The 21,745-nt window shown below is 41.6% G+C and overlaps 2 protein-coding genes across 3 annotated transcripts; one reads left to right on the forward strand and one right to left on the reverse strand.

Annotated features, from left to right (window-relative positions):
* The first annotated feature begins 71 nt into the window (after positions 1–71).
* On the forward strand, positions 72–1,394 carry cox6b1 (cytochrome c oxidase subunit 6B1). Its single transcript, XM_085169865.1, has 3 exons — positions 72–179; positions 476–576; positions 1,133–1,394. The coding sequence occupies exons 1-3, from the start codon at positions 74–76 to the stop codon at positions 1,184–1,186; spliced, it is 261 nt and encodes an 86-aa protein (XP_085025991.1). The 5' UTR covers positions 72–73; the 3' UTR covers positions 1,187–1,394.
* A 245-nt stretch (positions 1,395–1,639) lies between these two features.
* katnip (katanin interacting protein) lies at positions 1,640–19,585 on the reverse strand. Of its 2 annotated transcripts, XM_085169837.1 has the most exons (28): positions 19,463–19,585; positions 18,144–18,232; positions 17,694–17,869; positions 17,152–17,264; positions 16,935–17,036; positions 16,640–16,780; positions 16,149–16,392; positions 15,849–15,980; positions 15,587–15,738; positions 15,298–15,404; positions 13,619–13,715; positions 13,239–13,448; positions 12,741–12,878; positions 11,088–11,946; positions 9,796–10,563; positions 9,498–9,706; positions 9,226–9,304; positions 8,947–9,124; positions 8,668–8,833; positions 7,854–8,020; positions 7,695–7,759; positions 6,637–6,747; positions 4,729–4,868; positions 4,541–4,642; positions 4,297–4,457; positions 3,650–3,676; positions 3,300–3,385; positions 1,640–3,201 (listed from the first exon to the last, which is right to left on the reverse strand). In XM_085169837.1, the coding sequence occupies exons 1-28, from the start codon at positions 19,472–19,474 to the stop codon at positions 3,143–3,145; spliced, it is 4,890 nt and encodes a 1,629-aa protein (XP_085025963.1). In that variant the 5' UTR covers positions 19,475–19,585; the 3' UTR covers positions 1,640–3,142. The 2 variants fall into 2 exon arrangements, with proteins under 2 accessions (XP_085025963.1, XP_085025964.1); XM_085169838.1 differs by lacking the exon at positions 3,650–3,676.
* Positions 19,586–21,745: the final 2,160 nt, after the last annotated feature.

Below are 21,745 nucleotides of genomic sequence, written 5' to 3' on the forward strand. Positions count from 1 at the left end.
CACACAGGCTAATGAGTGGCCGTTTCTTTCCCCTTTTGCACCCATTCATTAGATTCTCCTTCCAGAGGTGAAAATGGCCGAAGACATTAAAGCCAAACTTGAGAAATACCGCACCGCTCCCTTTGACGCCAGATTCCCCAACCAGAACCAGACCAGGAACTGCTGGTCCAACTACGTGGGTAAGACTACACCTCAAGGTCAACGAGGTGCCTGTTGTTTTCTCCAAATGTGTGAAAGCGACTAGAGGAACTGCCAATTAAAGCAAGACCACGCTGTGCTTTAAAAAGGCAATAACAACCTAGTAAAATTTTGTATTATTACAACATTATTCAGTTATAGTAATCATGATAAAGGCGATAATAGCTCACCTACCTACCCCTGACCTCTGACCTGAAGATATCCCAGTCAGATTTCTTCACAGGGTCTACTGGAAGGTTATTTTTGATATTCCCCATTGTTGTTTCTCTATTTATAGACTACTACCGCTGCCAGAAAGCTTTGGATGCCAAGGGATTAGACACCCAGCCCTGCGAGTGGTACAAAAGGGTCTACAAATCGCTGTGCCCCATCTCTTGGGTAAATATAAGAAATGTTACCATCTCATTTCTAACAGAAAAGCCACTTTGCTGAAAGCGTATGGCAGCATGTACATGGAAGAGTTTGTTTAGCAGGGGTCAAACAACTTTATCATTCTTCACATTCCTGCTCAGCCCAAACAGTCAAAATTAAGGAAAACACAGTTTGGAGATTTGCCCCTAATCACACAGCTGACTGAAAATACATCGACATGTTGAGTTACTTTATCAGCCAAAGCTATTAGACTCTCTGAGCTTTGCTTAACATCACAAGTTATTACCACCTCTCAAACTGGAACGCTTTCTTGTTCCTCCTGTGGTGTAATGACATCTTAACACAGAAAACCAACAAAGCACTACACTAAGGGAAAAAAAGTTGGATGTTACAGGTGTGTTATCTTTAAAAGTGGCCCTTACACTGATATTGCTAATAATTAAACACCCTAAAAATGTAGTTTGAGGATTAACGCTCTTACATAGTTATTAAATCAACTAAAAATAAATATTTTTGTCTCAAAAGTTTTCTTTTTTTTCCTCTAAAACTTTTGTCCCTTTAGATCCAGAAATGGGATGAGCAGAGAGAAGATGGGACCTTTGCTGGAAAAATCTGAGGCTTGAGCATTTCGAATGCCGATAGTCTGCAGAGATCTTCTTTTCAGTAGAATGTTTGTGCGAGTGGTATAAAACCCGCGGTGTGCCTTTCCACTAACGCGCTGTCCTGAGAGCACACCGAAACTGAATGGTCATTCCTTAAAGATAACATGAAATGTACAGCAGATTCTGCATTAATAAAAAATATCTCAGGATATATTTATGGAACTGGCTTGTCCTGTCTTATTTTGTCTTTTTACGGCATGCTGCTGATCCCCCATGAGGTTATTCATAGACTCTTTTTTGGGGGGTTTAGTTCAGATGTGTGTGAGAAAGAGTCAGGGCAAGGAAGTCTGACCATAAGAGATCAACAGCAAAACCCAAGTGGCTGGCTTATAGAGTTTGATGCAGATCACTCCAGACATTCCAACCCCAAAAAGCACAAGAGGATGAATTTCCAGAAAACTGGAGGTAAACTATTATTTTTTTCACATTTTATTCATTCCAATAAACCTACTTCAAATATACATATTTAATCAAGATTAGAAAAATAAATATTTCAAAACACTAAATGTCACGGCTACAATAATGGCCACCACTCCACAGAGCAGAATGGAGATTTGGAGTAATGAGTATCACTGCTGCGGGACATAATGAAATTAAATACATAAAACTGCATTTCATATACAATGACTCCCAGCTATAAGGAGTGTAGAATAGTTTATACTGGGGCTCAATGACGCAGTAAAAACACCTAAAAAAAAAAATTAATGCTGAGGAGTTTTTCCCATGCAACAAGTTAGTACAGTGAACACTGAGTGGGAAAAAAAAGTACAGCACGGACTACCAAGTATTTTAGTGAACACAGATTCCTATTTATCCCCTTTTAAACAACTGCTCTTCTTAATTTGAGGTAAGTTTATAATATTTGCATATTAGAAGTTGCCTGTTATCTACTCAAATGCTAAAAGTGGAAAATTGTTTCTATTTTTTAACCGAATTAAAAAGACTGCTGTGGAAATGTTTGCTGCCAAAAAAAGGGGAGAAAAAAAAGTCAAACAATCTAGTGCATGTGCATAGCAACTTCAATAAAGGTCACTTGGATTGCAAACAAGCTTTTTCTACTTGATGCGAAGCAGAAAAAACAAACTGACCTAATTGTGTGAAGCCAAATAGATATTTGTTAGTATTAATGTGAAGCTTTGAGCGGCTTCAATTCTCATTGTTCCTCGACTTTGTTGCATTAGTCGTTAATGTGAATCTTGCAAATGTAAAAACCTCTCCGAAAGTACTTCCACAAGTAAAACCACTCACTTTTGAAATATATTATCCACGAGATATAAATATTAATAGATATAAATTAGTGGCTGCATAGCATTAGGCTTGGTTTGTGCACTGGTGGGAGTGTTTTCATACCCATTAGGCCGAGAGCTAAATGCCTAGGCTCGTTGGTGAATCATGTTAATTAATTAACGTCCTGATGTGACAGTGTATTCATGTGGCCTTTGAGCTTTTTTTTTTCTTTTCCTGGATTATGTATACGCCAGAAGCAGCATTGGGATATGCAGCACAAGTCACAAGTCACAAGTAGCAGCCACAGATAATAGTGTTGGTACTAGGCACAATAATATGGCTGATAAAATGCAGCCTCGACAGTTTTTTCCTGGCACTGAGGGAGGGACGACTATACAGTACATGTTCAGGATATCTGTGGACTCGTTTTCACAGCAAAGAAAAGGAGAGAAATCCAACCATAAAGTGGAATCCTGTGTGTGTGTGTGTATAATCTCTGTCCTTTTAATTGTGGACCGCGTGAGATGCTGGGGTGACGCCTTTACAAATGACAGCTGGGTGGCTGCTTTGGTGTAAAGGAGGTTTTCAAAAGTCACCCACCAAAAAAAGTGGAATAAAAGAGTCAGCCACAGGTTCTTCCCTTCAGCTCTCCTCAAACTGTAAAAACACTGACTCCATATCAGTCAGTACCTCCTCCTTCCATGTTTCCCGCCATCAGTCATGCAGGTTTTAGGCCGTAGAGCTGAATTGAGTGAGAACAGAACAGAAGAGTTAACAAAGACATTTTAAAACAGACGAATCCATCCATGTTAAAGTGCTCCAATCGCTTCTCTGATTCACCTGGGTCTGCCGTCTGCTTCTTCTTATTGTGATGAACTATCTGGTTCTCATTGGTCATCTTCACATCCTGATCCTCCACATAATTACTACAAGGCAACACAAGAAAAGGAAGACACAGCGGATGTTTTTCTTTAAAACTGTAGTGCCAGCGAGAACCGGAAAAGGGCAATAAAACACAAAAGGGAGGGTTGACAAAGCTCGAAGTCAGGGAGAGGAGGGACTCTGGGGATCACAAGTCAAGCGAGTGGTAAGGAGGATGTGGGATGTTTGAATGCACTGGAGGAATCTTCAGTACAGGGAGTGACCACAAGGAGGCAGCAGCACTGGGTTTTTACTATCCTGTTACTCACTGTTGACGGTGTCTGCTGACACGGGGGCTGAAGTGGAGAAGAGTACAAGTCTTTTCAAAACTACTGAGTTAATCTAACCCAATTTGTCAGTAAATCTGTTTGATTGTCAGAAACGCAACAGGCCTGTCAAAAAGCATTTACATGACAGATCACGGGTGTCATTTCAGTTCATGGGCCACATGCAGCTCAATCTGACTTCTAGAGGGTCGTACACCAAAAGCAGAGCAGCATTCAAAATACACTTAAAAAGTCCTCTCATACATTTTATCCAGTTACAAAAAAGATGATGAGCAGTGTAAGATGTCTTTAAGAAGACTGTGGAATTATAAATCTCAGTAGGAGCATGGCTCCTTGGATTAACAGTCACACTTCAGTGTAGTATGGGATGACAAAGGTAATTTGTAAGATTCTGGAAAAACACTTTTATGTTGCCCATTCTTAACATCCTGCAACACAACCTCCTCTGCAAATTTCACTCTGCAAGGTGTCCAGTCGGCTGGCAGCCGAGTGCATGTCTGATACCCCTTTTCTAAATAAGGCAAACCTAAATAACAATCAGCATTTAGCCTGTAAGCAAGCAGCCGTTCATGAATTAATCTTTCAAAAAAAAAAAAAAAAAGATAAATGAATACAAAAAGCCTGAGTACCTGATGACAGTGTTCCTCTCTCTGTGAGTAATGTAGACGTCATCTGTGAACAGGATGGTGTGGTAGGGCACCACAGGGTCACAAGTAGGCAGGATGCCTCGTGTCACTTGGCTTACGCAGTCCAAGATGCCATTATATACCAGGAGGTCATCCACCAGCAGCTGGACTCACGGAGAAACATGCACCATTAGCAAACAAACAGAAGCGATTGCTAAACCCGCAGCAGAGAGAGAAGTAGGCTTACCCCAAATTCTTTCACTCCTCTCTGAGGTGTCTTTGAGTAGTTCCACAGCTTGATCATGGACACAGTCACTGGATGATCAAAGATGACATAGACACGGTTCACCTGCATGGAAACAGAGCACACACTCGTGTCAGCTGCCTACAGTCTCTCTCTCTCTTACACACTCACACACACACTGTCTTTCTCACCAGGCCAGGAAGCACTGGGGCTAACCACATGTGTCTTCCATCGTGGGTGCAGTTGACTCCATCTATTAATTTATCTGGAGTCCTCACATCACCGCTCACATTGTCCAGCACATTCACACTGTCTGGAAAAGCAGCAATGTCTGGTGGACGTAATGTTGAGGTCTGATCATGTTTATTAATATAAACACAGCTGCTAATTACCCACAACTTTACTCAGAGTTTCATGAGAACAGAGTTTTACAGTAGTCACAAACTCTTTCAGAGATATATTATGTAAACCCAAATCAAATAAACTAGACCACTTTTTTTTTAATAAAATGCACAAGTATAATTCACACTAAATATTATTTCAATTTGATTGTCACAGTTACCTATAAGAGTAAACAACCATGCACTACTGCTCGAAATCCTTATGTTCTTAGAGTAGGATGTAACGCTTGATCTTTTAAGAGGAAAACATTAACAGTGACTTAATATCTATCAATCTAAAGTGACCGATTTACAGTTGCTGTCAGAAGTTTCATCCAATCAACATAGGCATGAATGTCACGCTGCTATACAGCATCCAGTATCCAGGTGAACAAATTTGGTTTTGTTTTGTTTTTTCTCCAATTCACACAGTGTCTTTTGGTAGCCATAAACAAGCCGCACAGGTATAATTCTACCTCGATATTTGATCACAGAATTTTAAGTGAAGTCCACAGATTTTCAATAGCACTGAGGTTGGGGCTAGAAAAGGTCTTTGGATCTTTTGGGATCATTGCCCTGTTGGAACACCCACCTATGTCTCAGTTTCAACCATTTAGTGACTGATGCTCCTTCATTATTCCATCCACTTTGTGCAGTGTATCAGTACCACCGGCAGCAAAACAGCTGCAAGGTATGATGCTACCACCACCATGCTTGACAGCTGATACAGAGTTCTTAGGTTAGATAATCTCACTTTTACTTCTCCAAACACACCTGCACTCTTGTCATTGTTACCTTATAGCTCAATCTTTGCCTTGCCTGGCCATAAAACCTTTCTCTAGAATGCATTTGGGTAGTCCATGTGGGAAAATGCTAATTTCACTCAAGCTTGAAGGTGTCAATTTTCGAGTAGGGCCTTCTTTCTTGGTTGGCACTCTCTCAGTAAGGCTCACTTCACTTGGCAGTGACACTGGTGTGTCAGCAGGTTCCAGCTCATGGCAGGCTTGGCCCTTCATGGTTCCTGAACATCCTAACCAGTTTACTCCCATATGAGGGTGAAAGTTTGGGTCTTCTTCCAAAACTTGTCAAAATGGTGAGACATCTGAATAATTTGTACATATGTACAATTGTTTGAATCAACGGTCCTGGAATCTGCAGTTGTTTAGAAATGGCTCCAAGAGACCTTCCCAGCTTTTGCAAATCTACAGTTCTCCTTGTTGGATCTTCACTGAGTTCCTTGGATTTTCTTATTATTCTGAGTATTGGTCAGTCCACTGAGAGTTGTCAAACATATAGTTTTTTTGTTAGCAAAGAGAAACTACCAGTTGTAGTTAATCATGATCACTAATGAGAAGTTAACAGTTCTTGGCCTTGTCAAGTTAAAAGACATTGAAGAACCTTAATTAAAAGATAAAAGCGATGTATGTAAATAATTGTGAACCCAAATCTTTGCCTACCCAAGTCTTTAAAGATGCATGCTGCAAAATCATTCCACTCTGGGGAAAGAACAGCCGAAAGAAACCATTAAAAGTCCAAAATTACCGTGACATTTCTCCCCACGATGAGAGTATGTAAACTTCTGACCACAACTGTACACCACGCATTCTTAACCAGGCACACATCTGACCACATTAACAGTAAACATTAACATATTCCAGCAAGTGAGGTGAATTCGAGCCAGTGAGGTCAGATGCAAGTCTGAATCATGAGAAAGGATACTGTTGTCACTGAGGCTGATCTTCTCATGGTTCTGATTGTAAAACTCAAGGCCGTTCAGACCAATGTAGTATGGATCTCCCCAGGTTGTTAACAGCTGGAGCTGAAAAATGACTGACAGGTGAAAGTCAAGGAAAAGACAACATCAAGCATTTTAGATCCAGCTTTTTCCTTTTCTAGCTGCTTAGAAAAGGAAAAAAGAAAGCTAAGAGCATTTTTACCACTTTACTGGACAAAAACAACTTTTCTTTATCAAGTCTATAATGTTCAGCTTTTGTTTAGAGTTCAAAATGTGTACAGTTACAGACAAATTATTATTTGGATGCAATGGGTTAAATCTTCCCACTACATTTTTAAGGCCTGGTCTTAATCTGATCCACCCAAATTCCAGGTGGTTCTTCTGGCTGGTGTACATTCACCAGTCTGAGGCATGGCCTGTGATTTTAACCACTTAATTGCATAACCAGCAACCTCAGAATAGCAGTCACTAACCACCAGTAACGAATCATTCATATGAAACAAAGGTTTTTGCTCTGCCTGTGTTCACATTATTTCACAAAGTTAATAGTTCCAGAAAGAGTAAAATAGTAAGAGGTTACAGAGGTGAGCCCTGGATGGCTTCTAGACCGAACGTGAAAGGAGGGCACATTGTAATGTCTGTGAGAACAGTGGATGAAAACATGAGCTCGATAAAGTGCTTAACTTATCATTTACCGCTACACCAAACTATATACTGTGTTAAATGACATACTAACCTGTCAGCCAGTTTTCACTGCTATTTTCTGATATGTGGAAATGTTTTGCGCAATATCACAACACACTGAAATGACTGGACACATTTCTATTTCTCCTCCAGCCAGACATTTTCCTTCTGTAAGCTCTTGATGAGCATGTGCATGCCAGTGGTGTTGCTAAAGCAACCAATGCAGATTATTTAACGTGGTCTGAACTCAATCTGATCCGTGCATTTAAAAAATATCCACAGAACATTTTTGGACCAATAGGGCAACAGGAGCACAGCATGCATAAGCATGTGTGAAATCTGTTTAGAAAAAGGATACACCCACAAGGCATGATGGGAGCCTCATAGTCCATGCTGGGCTGTTCTTGTTTCTTAGAGTGTCCTCTGAATAAAAAATAAAGTTATAAATAAGGAAAGGCAGTTTTCAGAATCTCTGATGAAACAGCAGTTTTACTCAAACTCATACTCTGGTCTTCACCTGTGGTAGTCTTCGTTACTCCTGTTATCAGCTGGAGTCTGGAGAAAGTCAACAAAGAGAATCTCCTGGGCAAAATCAAAGTGACAATTGCCCGGTCCCTTCCTGATCAGTAATCCCTCCGTTGGTGAGATAGGAACATCATCCAAGAACAGATGAATCAGTTTCACCTGAACCAAACATGTGGACATTTTTATGTTTTATAAGATGCATAAAGTGTTCTGCAAAGAACTTCTGTGGTTATAAATAAAAATCTGTCACAATAAGTAATCCATGCTTTGCAGCATTATACACAGTCATCACTTTTTCAGCACGTACTGTTCTTTGTACAAATGAGAAGCCCTTTTTAAGTCACATTCACAGCTTCATAAATCCATATTAAGGGTGTCCTACAGTGTGTTTCCATACATTCATTTTCATAAAACACTGTAATATTGTTATTTCTCTCACACAGTATTTTATCTCTTGTCTCTTTAAACCCTCCAACCCCAGAAGGGCCCAGTCTACATTGATTGGTCAGCTAATATGTGGTCTGATACTGCATGTATTAAAACTGGACTTTGGACTTTGTAACCACAGACCTTTTATAACCGCAAAGCAGAATATGGCCTTAAGTAATATGTGAATTATACTTGTTCAAAATTATCAGCTGATCTGACTCCACCTGAAGGAAGTGGCACTAATTCAGTTCACAATATTTTGTTAATTTACAAATTATCATGTAAAGTACGAAATATCATAAACACGTTAGCATTTGAAGTAAACTTTATTCTGCATCATAACAAATGTGGGTTCGGCCTGGCAGAAAGTGTCTCACCCCTCTGTAAGAGTCCTCAGGAGACTTGTTGTAGTTCCAGAAACGGAGACCAGCGATGGTCTGGGCCTTGCTGAAGGTAATGGTCAAGGTGTGGGACTCTCCATAGGAGAAAGGAATCAGCCACATATACTGGTCATCGGTGGTAATGTTGTGGCCATCAATAAGTCTAAATAATGACAGTAGACATTATACACTGTATCTTACATAATAATGATGTAATCTTTGCCTGGACTTTAACTGTAGTATCAAAGGGCATGTTACATTTAGTGTCAGGCATACTTATCAAGTGTGCGCAGGTCATGTCCATAATCAGGTAGGTCGTTGAGGTCCCTGGGTGAAGCAGCGATCATACTAAGATCTAAAGGTAAAGTCTCTCCATCCTTCCCCACGATCTCCAGTCCTGTCAGGCCCATGTAATGGGGGTCACCCCATGTCAAGGTCATTTCCAGTCTAAGGCCTGGGATTAAGACAGACTGTAAGCATCCCGAAACATCCAAAACACCAAGCCAAAAACAGAGAGGCAACCATAATATGACAGGATATGACTGATGTACTCACACTTTCCTGTGTGCATCCCAGGAATGAGCTCTAAGCTCTCTTCAGATTGGCTCATAGTAGAGTTGAGTTGAAGTTTCAGCTAAAACAAAACAACATTGCATTTAAAGCATAACTGTACCACACAGTCCTGTTGATGGTGTGGCTAGTTTGCCCTTTGTGCCTGTCTGCTCTGATCATTTGGGGCCACATAATGAAAGTTAACTCTGTCACACTTTGGAATAAGTTGCTTTATGAATTTATGATTCAAATTCTCAAATGAGCCCAGTACTTACAGTGAGGTCTTCCTCTCTGAAACCAGCCTGGGTAAAAGGTCGTTCCTCTCCCTCTCCATCAGCAGTGCGTGGTCTCTGCAGCTCCTCCTCATACACCATGCTCTCAGGACTTTCACCTTCACTAAGGAAGGTCTCATCATAACGAGACATAGCCTCCAGTATCTCATCATCAGTGGTGAAGAGGATAGTGTCGCCAAACTGGTCCAGTCCTGAGCGCATGAATAAAGGATAAGTTGGTCAAAAAAAAAATAACACACAATGGAGCATAAACTCTTGTGAAGTTGTTCTGATCAGATACCTCCAGAAAGAGTTCCAGACGCTTTCGCAATCTCCCCCCTGAAGATGCACCTTCCATCCAGAAGCATTTCTACCTCTTTCACGCCTCGGAATGAGTGGATGCGCGACTTGTTGTAGTTCCACACACGGATCATGGCCACTTTGTGGGGAACTCCAAAGTCCATGAAAATGGTGTGGCTACAACCAGGAGTAAACGGGGCTAGCCAAAGATGCATGTCATCCTGAGTCCGATTGATGCCATCGATTAAGTTGGTGACTACGCGTGGATCCTTGCCGTATGCTGGGAGAATGTTGATGTCTGGCGGGTCAGCGTGGATGTGAACAGGTCGGAGAGGCTCTCCACTAGAGCTGAAAACCTCCAGGCCGTTGAGACCCACGTAGTGACGATCACCCCAGGTGGACAAAATGTTGATTACCAGCCTTTGGCCTTGCGGCAACACTGGAATCTCAAACTCGTCCTCCCGCTCCATGGATGGATCGTCATCAGGGCCTTCGCAAAGTGTCCCCTGAGTGGTTAAGGAGGACAGAGGGCTTCTGGGTGATGAAGAAGAGATGGGTGGGACTGTGGGTGGACCACAGCCCTGGCGCTGAAGAAACTCATCAAATATGTCGCCTTCGAACGCCATGTTGGAGATGCGTCCACGCTGACATTGGTTGAACTTAGTGAGAGAATCCCAGGACTCCATGAGGGTGTCATCCTGCTGACTGTGCAGCCGGGCCCGAGAGCTACTCTGCCTTCTGCTAGCACTCACCAAAGACATGGGCTCATCTGGAGAACACACAAACATTAGACTATAAATTACTAACAAACCAAAAGGAAAAAAATTAGCCTGTAAGAATTGTCCAACATCAAATATAACTAAAATCTATAAGTCTGTGTATTTCACTAAATATCCACTTAAATTTTTACATAAATGAACCCAATGCAAATAAATCAGTAAGATTAAAGAGCAGTAATATATTTGCCAAAGTAATCAACAGCAAAAAGAATGACAATGATTAGATTTAACAAATGACTGCCAGTAAGGTGAGAATCGAGACTCTAGTTAGCTAAACTATATACATAGTTATGTTATTCTCCTAAAGTCTCCAAAAGTATATTCCTTTGTATTTTTAATCAGTGGATACGATTTCCTTTGAAAGGACTGATAAGGTAATGAAAACTCCTACCCTGACCGATGATACCCTGATATTTTTTAAGATGAAATAGAGCTAAATTTATAGAAAGGCTAGAGTAGCCATATATACAGATTTGTCTCTCTGTTTCAGTATGAAAATTCTGACAATGCATACCAGCGTTTGTCAGTGCTGTAGCTCTGTGGTGTTGTTCCTCTGTCTGCCTTACACTGGCTGTGGAGTTTCTGAATGAGCTCCTCCGTCCGCTGATGGGCCTGTCTGACCTTTGCTCCCCGACTTCCTCAAGCAGGTCGCAGCTCAGGTCCAAAGAGTCAGCCTTCCACTGAACCCCATTCGCCGTCCTCTCCGCCCCTCTGCACACACGTCCTGGGTTACATGGCAACTCTGGGAGCATGGAAGAGGATGACGCTGATGGCTGTTTGAGCTCTGAAGAATGCTGGGGTACCAGCCACCGTGGCCTCTCCCTGCTGGTCTCACATCCCTCTGGAGCACCTCTGTTCAGAGGCTGCAGCCACTGCGGGGCAACCCGTGAGGAGGATGGCTGGGTGGTGACTGTCTGCTCCATGGGTGCAGACTGCTCCACCTGCTGCCTGAGAGAGTGGGCCTCCTCTGAGGCAGACAGGTCAAAAGAGCTCCTTTGTATCGAGGAGTGACGAGTAGAGGATGAAACTCCCACAGAAGCAGTGATAGGTGGTAGCGGTGTATGTGATTTCTCCTGCATGTCTACCACATTCTGGCCTGCTGTGTCAGACAATGCATTCAAACTTTGGTATCTCTGGGAGATGCTACCCTCTCCACCCTTACTGTCTTCATAGCAAAGGGGAGTGGCCCCTCTTAGACTGTGTCCTGAAGCCACAGGGCTGGAAAACACAGAGTCGGAGACCTGGCAATCCTGAAGATCAATTGTGGTGCTGTAGTCAAAGACTTGGTTGCCACAGCCCTTCTCCAGCTCACCTTCAAACACCAACGTGCTGTTCAGGTACAGCTTTATATGTCGCGCACCTACGTCAAGCTCCTGGCAAAGATACAGCACATCAGTTTACAAGCGTCTTTAATTTAGATGGATGTTTAACAGTTTCAAAAGCATTTGATATTAAGCACTAAATTATGTCACAAAATGAAGAAATAATCATTTTCACATTTCAATTCTTCACAGAATTAACGCCAAACATTTGAGTGAAGCTGTAAAACAAAACGGTGGGAAAATATTTCGCATTTCATTTCTCTGTATAATGAATGTTTGATTAAAATTCAAGCAAAAGCATCACAAGCTGCAACCTGATGAGAGTATTTAAAAAAAATATCTAATTTCATAAAACACACTATTGACTAACATGCTAGCTAGCTGCTAATTAGTGCAACTGCGACCTTTTGATCCTCTAGACAATAAACCACTATGAACCCAGAGAAGTCTAGAAAATACTCCAAACTCCTTACCTTACAGGTTCAAGCTCTTATTCACAGTCCGGTACAAATATTGCTAAGTACTAATGGTCGGTGTAAACTATGAAAATCTGGGGTCTTTGTGCCCCTTCTTAACAGCAGAGACGCTGACAGGCAGAAGCCCATGTTACACTAATCCTCCGAGGCTAATCTCTCACTGTTCCACATTTGGACAGACTGAGTGGCAGCTCAGACAGCCACTGCTTAAAGAGCAACGCACCTGTGACGTAACCAAACCAATACAGTCATCCACTGTTATAATGGAAACGCACAATCACGCACCATCTATCAGCATGCAACAGAAATCAAACAGTTTGTAACTGATTGTGTTGAAGAATTGATATAAAATTTATTGAATACACATACATTGAAGCTTCTGTTGTAGTTCCAGATTTTAATACAAGATATTCCAAAGTCTGGAGAGCGCTCGGTGTTCCTGATGATGAAGTAGAGCTGAATGGGTGGGTAGAACGGACACGTCCACATATGACGGTCTTTGGTGGTCTGTCAAACCAAGAGAAGAAAAACAAAATGAAAAACAAAAACAGCAACTTATTCATAAGAAGTCAAGGATGGACAGATATATAGTCTGAACATCAGTACTAGCTGATTGTGGCCTTGTTGGCTGCCAATGGTCTCTTGGCAAGTGCTGTGGCATTTATTGATGGGAGCAGCTGATGTTTAGTTGCTGTGTCACACAAACTTTGTGCTTGTTAAACTTTCAAAAGTAGTGCAATGAAAAACCATAAAGAACTCAAAACAGCCACTTTTTCATAATGGCAACTTATTTATTTCCCACAAGATGGGGAATAAATTACAACACACGCACACACAAACACACACACTACAGAAGAAGAGACTGACCTTCACTTTCCCATTGACGAGCGCCCCCAAATTACCAGGAAAGTCAGCATTCCTGATGTCTAAGTCATGAGGCGACACGTAAAGCTTCTTGTTTCTGAGGCAGAAGAATTGCAACTCAGTCAGTCCGACCTGCAGCGCGTTCCCCCAGTTTGACAGTATCTCCATGGTAACATACAATGCAGGTGTGTACTCTGGTGACGGCTGCCTTCTCTGCAACAGCGATACAAAACATTAAGACAAGACAAGATAAGATAACCTTTATTAGTCCCACACGTGGGAAATTTGTTTTGTTACAGCAGAAAGTGGGCAGTTCAGAGGTATTCCACCAAACAGCATCAGGATTATTCATTCTGATCTGGGAAAGTGTGTCATTAGCTCACCGGCTGCTTGGTGTAGTCTGTTTTCACACTTTGAGGGATGCTGCAACCAGGTCCACCTTCAAGTTTCTCCAAGGCTTTCAGCAGTTTCTGTTGTTGACTGAATAAAAGAATGACGACATTTTAGCTTGCCTGCTCTGTTTATCGTTCCATTTATTTATTTATCCTCAATCTTCATATTAAAAGACACTGCAGTAGCTAAATCCATACATAATTTCAACATCATTGGGTATACACTCATTGTTATATTTCAACCAGTAGGTGTTATAACATCAAAGCATTTACAGAATTACCACAGGCAATAACTAGGAAGTGAGATTAATGAGCCAGCAAGGTATGCTGAGCATAAAGTCAGACTATTTTGATGTCAGGTGGCTCTTTTTTTGGATACATCACCATAGTAACTTGTGCTGGACACTTTATATGCTCTCACAGAGGACAGGTTCAATTACCACCAATAAAACTGGGTGTAAATGCAACATTTTCACTTATTCATTTCTTGCTGATGTGCTCTATGAGTTATACAGATTTTCTGCAGATACACAACCTGTTGAGGCGAACATTTGTAACACCAACAAACAAAGCTGTGAAGTCACAGCCCGCTTGGTCTGATAATAGAGCCAACATAACACAGAGTAAAGACTCCTTGTTGTTTATTACAAAAAAATATTCACACAGCATTTGATTGAATTAGATTGCATTTACACACCATATGCACGCAAAAGGAGGCATGTGTGATTTTTTTAAAGAAACTGATAAATAATGTCATATACATATGGTGCAATAATCAGCTGCCTCTACAGTAAGTTCTTCTTCATGTGAACAGACTCCACTTCCACTGTCTTAAACTGCAGCTGGTGAAACAGTCCTTGTTCTGCTCTACAGGCTCTGTGAACTTTGAATGGTAGCCCATGAACTAGTTTTGCACCTGCAGCAGGTTCTGGTTAGAGTGATCCTCCAGCTTGCAGCAAATCTACAGCACAGAGCAAGCACTCCGCTCACCAGCTGCAGTCAAAGATGTTAGTTAAATCTGATGAAATGCCTCAAGAAACATCACAAAATGAACCTGATCAGTCTGTCAGAGAGAAATGGGAGACAGCTAGCTGATTAGCGCTCACTCACCCTGAAAATAAGGCAGTAACTGGTATCTCTGGTAATGTCTCTGACTGAAGTAGGGATTACTTGATCGATTAATGTTTAGTGGAAGAACAGTCCAATAACATGTTACACATGCCTTTTATTGTAGTGTGCACATATGGTCTTAACTGAAAAGCCTGGGATAACAAAGAAAGTTAGTAATCACCATCATAATACCCATTCTTTGTTGCTGGGCTTATAGGTTCTGTTGAACCACCTACTGCAAAGAAAGTCCAGCTATGTCAGGGGTGGCCAACTCCAGGCTTCGAGAGCTGGTGCCCTGCAAGTCTTAGATAACACCCTGGGTCAAAACACACCATCATCAAATGATTAGTTTATTACCAGGCCACTGGAGAACTTCAAGAAATGTCGAGGAGGTAATTTAGCCATTTAAATCAGCTGTGACACATCTAAAACCTGCAGGACACTGGCTCTCGAGGCCTGGAATTGGCCACCCCTGAGTTATATCAAAATTGTTTCATAGTACACTGTAACTGTTAGCTTTCTGTTCCTGAGTGTTTAAGTAACTTTTTCTGTCACCATACCTGGGACCCATGAGTGTGATTCTCTGCATGGCCAGAGTGACATTGTTGTCATCCTTGTTGTGAGTGTTGTGGTGCACTAAACCATTCATCACCTGATGTCCCTTGACCTAGAGGACAAAGAAACCAAATCAAACCGATGTGAAAAATATATGTAAGGGACAAGATTCACATGTGAGTCAAATCCAGGAAAATTCAATTGAATAAAATCAAAAGTATGCAAAGTATACAGTTACAGATAAAAATGAGGTGTAATAACAGATGTAAGAAGTGAAGTGTGGCTCAGGCAGACCGTGTGTCGACTGAAGAGCTCTGCACTCTGCACTGGGTTGTTTTCTCTCTGTATGGCCTGGCGTACCCTGATCGCAACCTCCTCTGGGTCCCGGTCCTCGACAGAAGACTTTCTATTTGCCGACAGCGGCCTCTCCACCCGACTCCTCGGCCCTTAAGCAGAAAATACACATTTTTTTATCCAGCAACAATCAGGTGGAATGGAATATCTCAGCCACATTTTCATTCAAAAATGGGAGATGAGTTTGTAAAACATGACTTACTCTGACCTTCCCAGCTCTCTTTTGAAGGTGGCCTATCTAATGTCTTGCTCTTCACCAACATAGGTTTGGTGGGTATAAAAGTCTCAACACTTTCTTTCCTTTTTGCAGACAGTGAACGCTCGATCTTACGACCTGGAAAAATAAAAGAAATTGATTAAGATCAGGAATAGATGCTTCTTTTCATATGCTGACAACATGCCTAAAGACATCCTTAGGTCAGTGCTGATGACGCAGAAAAGCAGGGGATGTTACCTCTCTTGCTTCGCCCTAAATCAATAACAAATTTCCATATTAGCCTACCTTTAGGTGAGGGTCCAAAGTCCAGCACAATGAGGTTCGCTGAGTCAAAATGGCTTTGGGAGCCACTGGGCCGAGAGCTGTTGGAGGATGACTTGGAGGAGGGGAGAGGCAGCCCCAGTTCATCCAGACTCTCTGTGCTCTCATCCCTCTCAATCTGCTCCTCTACCCACTCTTCATCTGACTCCTCCCCAGCTGAGCCACGACTGCTCCGTCGCATGCTAACCTCCAGGCTTCGACGCAAAACCTAGTTTGCAAAGGTCAGCATTTATATAGTCATCCATGCACAAGTCATCGTCCTGCGCACTCACAGGCACAGACCTGTATACTGACAGTTTAACCATCCTCGTGATTTGACAAACTACCACTAAAAAGTGAAATAAATTCCCACCAACAGGCATAAACCAAATTACGACGATTCTCTATATCTAATTCATCTTCGACAAGAAGACATAATAATAAAAAAAAAAACGCATACATTTTCATCCACTCACCTTCACTTCCTCAAGGTTGAGAAGTACCTTCTCACTGTGCTCCTGGTCACCTCGGCTCTCGGGCCTGGAGCTGAAAGAGTGCGACACCTTGCAGGTGTTCCTCTGGCAGCAGGGACTACGAGGGGAGCGTGGACTGGAGCTCTGGATAAAACGTGATGATTGGATAAAGGGGAAATAGCAGAGATAGAGAGATGCTAAGTACTACAGACAGCTGCATCTGGCACATAGTCCCTCCCCTAAAAATAAAACACCCACACATACAGGCTTAGTAGGCATTGTTATGTCTTCACTCTACCTCCATGTCTATGCTTTCATAGGGCTCAAAATCATCAGAGTAGCGCTTTGTTGGAGAGATTAGCAAACTTGGTCCATCCTCTGTTCGAATTTTAACAGGATCCTGCACATATTAGAAAAGAGGAAATATCAAACATGTGTCCTTAAATAGGAAATGTCTATTTTTGCTGAACAATAAGAGTTAATACAGATAGGATAAGGATATCACATGGCTGCACCTGCACCCATTCTTTCCTCTGGACCTTTCCTGGGGCAGTGTGGCTTCTCTTCCTGTGGGTCTGCTCCAATTTACTACTGTCTTCAGTTAGCTGGTGGGCGCTTCTACAGACATCTGCCGATGAGTCACAGCACAGAAACGAACATGAGCAGCGTGCAGCAGACTACTGCCTCGGAGGAGAAGGAACACACAGTCACATACGCAGATGGTCCACAGCACAGAGAGGAAGACGAAAAAACTGCCTGCCAGCTACAACTGTCACTATCATTTATTCACTGGGACTGGGCACGGGATCCTGTCACACAAACTACAAGCTGAGGAGTGGTGGCTATTAGCTGGTTTTCCGTATGGTTTATGGGTGACAGTAGCAACAACAAAAAAGAGCATGAGATAGTACCTTTGATTTCTCCTAAACATGACTGAACACTCAAAAATAATACCTCTGCCTGCATGACAGATTCAGAAAAATTAAATAAATAAGAAGAAAAAAAATCAAGTGTTATATAAGAATATCTAGTTTTGAGTCTAAGTGCAAAAGCATACCTGCTGTACATGTAGGCCTCAAAGGTGGCTGTGAGGAGGGAGACCTTTGGTTGGAGCCCTTGGCTTGCTTCCTACTGGCTTCGGCATTGGCTCCATTAAGATAAATCGAAAAACCTTGCTCAAGCCGTTCCAACTCAATCTCCTTGGGGTCTTTGACTTTAAGGCGCTTTAAAAGCCTGGAGAACAAATAAAGAGCTAATAAATAGCTTTCGAAAATATAGCAAATCCTATCACAGTTTTGACATGGCTAACAAAGGATTCAGGATGCAACATGACACATTCCAATTCCAAGCTATGTTACTTTTTAAAATATATGTATTGTTTCTCAAGGGAAGGAGGCAAGCCAATCAGTGCTCCAATTAGGCAGCACTGAAAGTCATGCAGGAGTTGTCCGTTTCCCCAGTGAAATCCAATCTGTCTCTTCCCCGGCAGCCTGCGCTAACACTTCACCTGTTTTTGTGTTGGAGGGCGATTAAATATTCATCCAGAGTGTCATCTACAGCAGAGGCGAGCTTCTCTCCTTGGCACGTCTTACTCTCCTTCAAGAACACACGCGTCAGTAAACAGACACACACGATGAAAGGTCGGAAAGGCCTACATCAGCGGTTTGTGGGCAACAAATTGTCATAATACAACTCATTCTTGCACAGGTATGCACATTCACTTTATTGCGTGCAACACCACAATTATGCAAGCAACTTGCTCCTCCGCCGAGTGTGGAACTAAAGCTTTAGTGAAGGACGTGTAATGTGTCATGACACAGGGGTTACGGTTGGATTTAAAAACATTTAGTCAGTATGTAGCCTGTAGGAGAAATGAATTAAGAAAGGTTTTATTGGTTAGGACCATAATAAAAACTGATTATTTGTAAAGCAGCACCTGATAATCTTAACACAGTATTAGTCTCTACAATATCTGCTGCTAAAGAGCCGCAAACTCTCAATTTTTATATGAAGCCACACAATTGATCATAGCAAAAGATACTGCCAAAAAAAATTAGCCCAAGCTGAGCTCTCATGCTGAAACTACTGACTCAGCATGGGCCAAGATCCCAATACTTGCATGGCTTGTCAAATTCAGCCACTTTTTCACAAGGCAGCCCTACTATATCCTCAGTGGTGATCACATCCTGCAATAATGTGTGCACAGTGCATGAAGTGTAGCTCTTTAGCTGTAGTTCAAGTGATGGATTGTAAAGCGATATCTGTCACGTTAAACCAAAAATCCCAAAGTGAGGACCACTACGGGTTCTACCACCCTGACAGCATACATCTTGTTCAGACATTTCTGCACTCAGCTGAAATGAAATGGCACTTATTAAAAGACCAGATGTCTGCCTGCTTTAAGCTTAATAATGCTGGCTGCAGTAAAATTAAGCAGATTAAATAAAAAGTGGGTCTCGGAGGGAGCACTGGTTGACTGCATAACACAATCGCCTAAAGCTCATGCCGTTTCATTTGTTATACATTTTTAAAGAAACATGCAAGATGAACAAAGAAATCACAAAGCCTTACTCAGTTTCTACAAGTCAACTAGGCTACAGCATCTGTCAAGGTCAGGAGCAGAAGGGAGGCAGAGAAATGAGAAGCAAGGGTAGAAAATACTTGTTAGTGACAGAGTATAGAGACAGGGTGACAGCTCAGATACTGGTGCACAAAATGGCATGCCTTTATTTTAGAGTTTCATGGTCGTGAAAATTACAGTGTTTAATGAAAAGTGTATCACGTAAAGTAAAATGGCAGATGATCTGAACTTAAAGCTATCATTACCTCGTTATCCATCGTGTGATTGCAGATGATGCTGCTCACATGACCCTATCCCATATTTCTGAAGAGAGGCGATCACTCCTGCTCAAAACGTATCCCTCAAATCTGTGTCGTATTTGTCCATCACTGTAGCGGGACACACATGATAACCCCGAGGTTAGCCGTGACATGAAACCTAAAGTACCTTGAGTACAGCTCGTGGAAAATGTCGCCACACCCGCTGGCCGATTCAAGGGACCAAATACCAAACATTCACGATTGTGTTAACGTTAGCATCTTATTTTAAGCAGGGGTTGACCAAAACTCGTTTTAAACCACCTCAGGATTTTGTTTTCATCAGCACCCGTGCACGGAGTTGGCTTGTCGGGTAGCGTACAATAATTTCTATGCTATTAAGAGCTAACGAGCTAGCCATTGTTGACTATGTCAACTTTAAGCGAAAGATAACGGGTTATCAACCTCCTATGCGGTTGTATCGCATGAATTAACTAGTAGGTGTAATGGCGCAGGCGACGTTAGCAAGCAGCCGATAGCTCAGTAAAAGCAGTGCTGACGTTCATAACTAAACTAAAAAAGCTAGCGAGTTAGCCTCCAACTACTATTAAAAGACAGATATAAACCTGCGTACCGTCTTTATAATCTCAGAAAGCCTTTACTTTATTTCGGCTCTGATATATACAAGAAAAATACTCACGGTCCATTTAAAAAGAGTACTTTGATAACCATTATCTTTGAAATTCACGAGCTTTTTAGTGGTTTCTCATGTGCCCAGTGTTGTGTTGGTTGGTAACCAGGATAGCCGTCCACCAATGGCGAGAGCCGCATCAGAGAGAACCACGCCCCTAACCGGTCCGCTCTCTACCTCCTGCTCCGACAAGCCTCCACAAAGCCTCCTACTGCCCAGCCACACTCCATCTGACTGGTATTAAAGCACTGCCTATGACACCAACAGAGCAACACAGCAGAAATCTACATAAAAGTAAAATCACTGAAGAGAAATGAGACAAATTTTCAAGGTCAAAAATTCAACACTGTTTTTATTTATTATAAATCAATACATTTTATATAAAAAAGGAAAAGGGAAGAGGAGGGGTGGGGGAGTTAAAATAAAACCATTGTAGCTGTAAACCAGACAAATCAGGTTATGGTCACCCTCTTACACTGAACCTCCATCGGAGACTCTTGATTAACCAGTCTAATTAACACTCACTCATGGCAAAAAAAAAAGAGAGAAACCTCTAAGCTATAGGTAAAATTAATTAACATTTTTGAAGAGGGTTTCGATGTGGTTGACATCAATCTCTCTGCAAAGCGTTCCCAAGTATACCATCTTAGCATGCCATAGGTTTTTGTGCAATTTATTACAACCATCACCAGCAGCAATCAACTTTATTTGTGAAGTGTGCACATATTCTATTTTTTATTTTTGTTTAGCAGTTCAAGAATGTGAAGCTTCAAACTCCCCAAAGTAAACAATATACAATAAAGCTTCATGTCGCGCCCAGTGTAATGATCCTGAATATAACGCAGGCTTAGGCATCTTCTGACCAGAAATGACCAAGACCTTGCTTTAATAGATTTGTTGAGATACAGGTTTCCTTATATTGGAAAAAAAGGCAACATCATTGTGTTGTATATGAAATTTTCTGCTTCTTGAAAATAGGTGGACAACAAAATGGTAGCGAACGGAGTACAGCAGCAGCTTACACAAGCTAAGCTGATCACTGCACTGTAAGCACTCAAAAAAAACAAAAAAAACAACAAAAAAAAACACTCAACACAGATGAGAAGTTGTATCTGTTACCATGGAAAGCATCTTGGATTTAAAACTAATATTGAAACTGTTGTGAAGGCAATTCAAGTGGAACCAATTCAAATTTCACAGCACTGCAAGATAAAAAACATACAATGCAACTATATTAATCCAATTTCACTGACTCCTACCCTTATGGTAAATCTTGTGTGTGGTAGTAAATTATCTGTGGACATGCTGCCCGATTTTCCCTTCGTCTTTATTATTATTATTATTATTATCATTATTATTATTATTATTATTATAATAACCATTTCCTTGTACAAGATGAGTGGTACTAACAGGTCGAAATCCACTTTCTGTAATTGTAGGGGGGGAACCTCGTGTGTTGCCCTTTGAAACAGAGCTTTAAAAAGAGCTAATTTTGCTGGATTGTGGTAGGTAGTTGTATGTTAAAATGGACTTCTTGTCCAATTACTAAAAACAAACAAAACCCAAATATGGGAGGACAGAAGAATAAAACAATAACTTAA

The sequence above is a fragment of the Neolamprologus multifasciatus genome, chromosome 8 (assembly GCF_963576455.1).
Source record: "Neolamprologus multifasciatus chromosome 8, fNeoMul1.2, whole genome shotgun sequence".
NCBI lineage: Eukaryota > Metazoa > Chordata > Actinopteri > Cichliformes > Cichlidae > Neolamprologus > Neolamprologus multifasciatus.

Excerpts from the sequence above, each read along its gene's own strand:
- cox6b1 (XM_085169865.1), top strand. The coding sequence starts at position 74 with ATGGCCGAAGACATTAAAGCCAAACTTGAGAAATACCGCACCGCTCCC. Across the intron at positions 180-475 it reads CTGCTGGTCCAACTACGTGG|ACTACTACCGCTGCCAGAAA; the intron begins GTAAGACTACAC and ends CTCTATTTATAG. Across the intron at positions 577-1,132 it reads CGCTGTGCCCCATCTCTTGG|ATCCAGAAATGGGATGAGCA; the intron begins GTAAATATAAGA and ends TTGTCCCTTTAG.
- katnip (XM_085169837.1), bottom strand. Across the intron at positions 6,748-7,694 it reads TCCCATCATGCCTTGTGGGT|TCATTTTTCAGCTCCAGCTG; the intron begins GTATCCTTTTTC and ends TTCACCTGTCAG. Across the intron at positions 3,202-3,299 it reads GAAGCAGACGGCAGACCCAG|CTCTACGGCCTAAAACCTGC; the intron begins GTGAATCAGAGA and ends CACTCAATTCAG.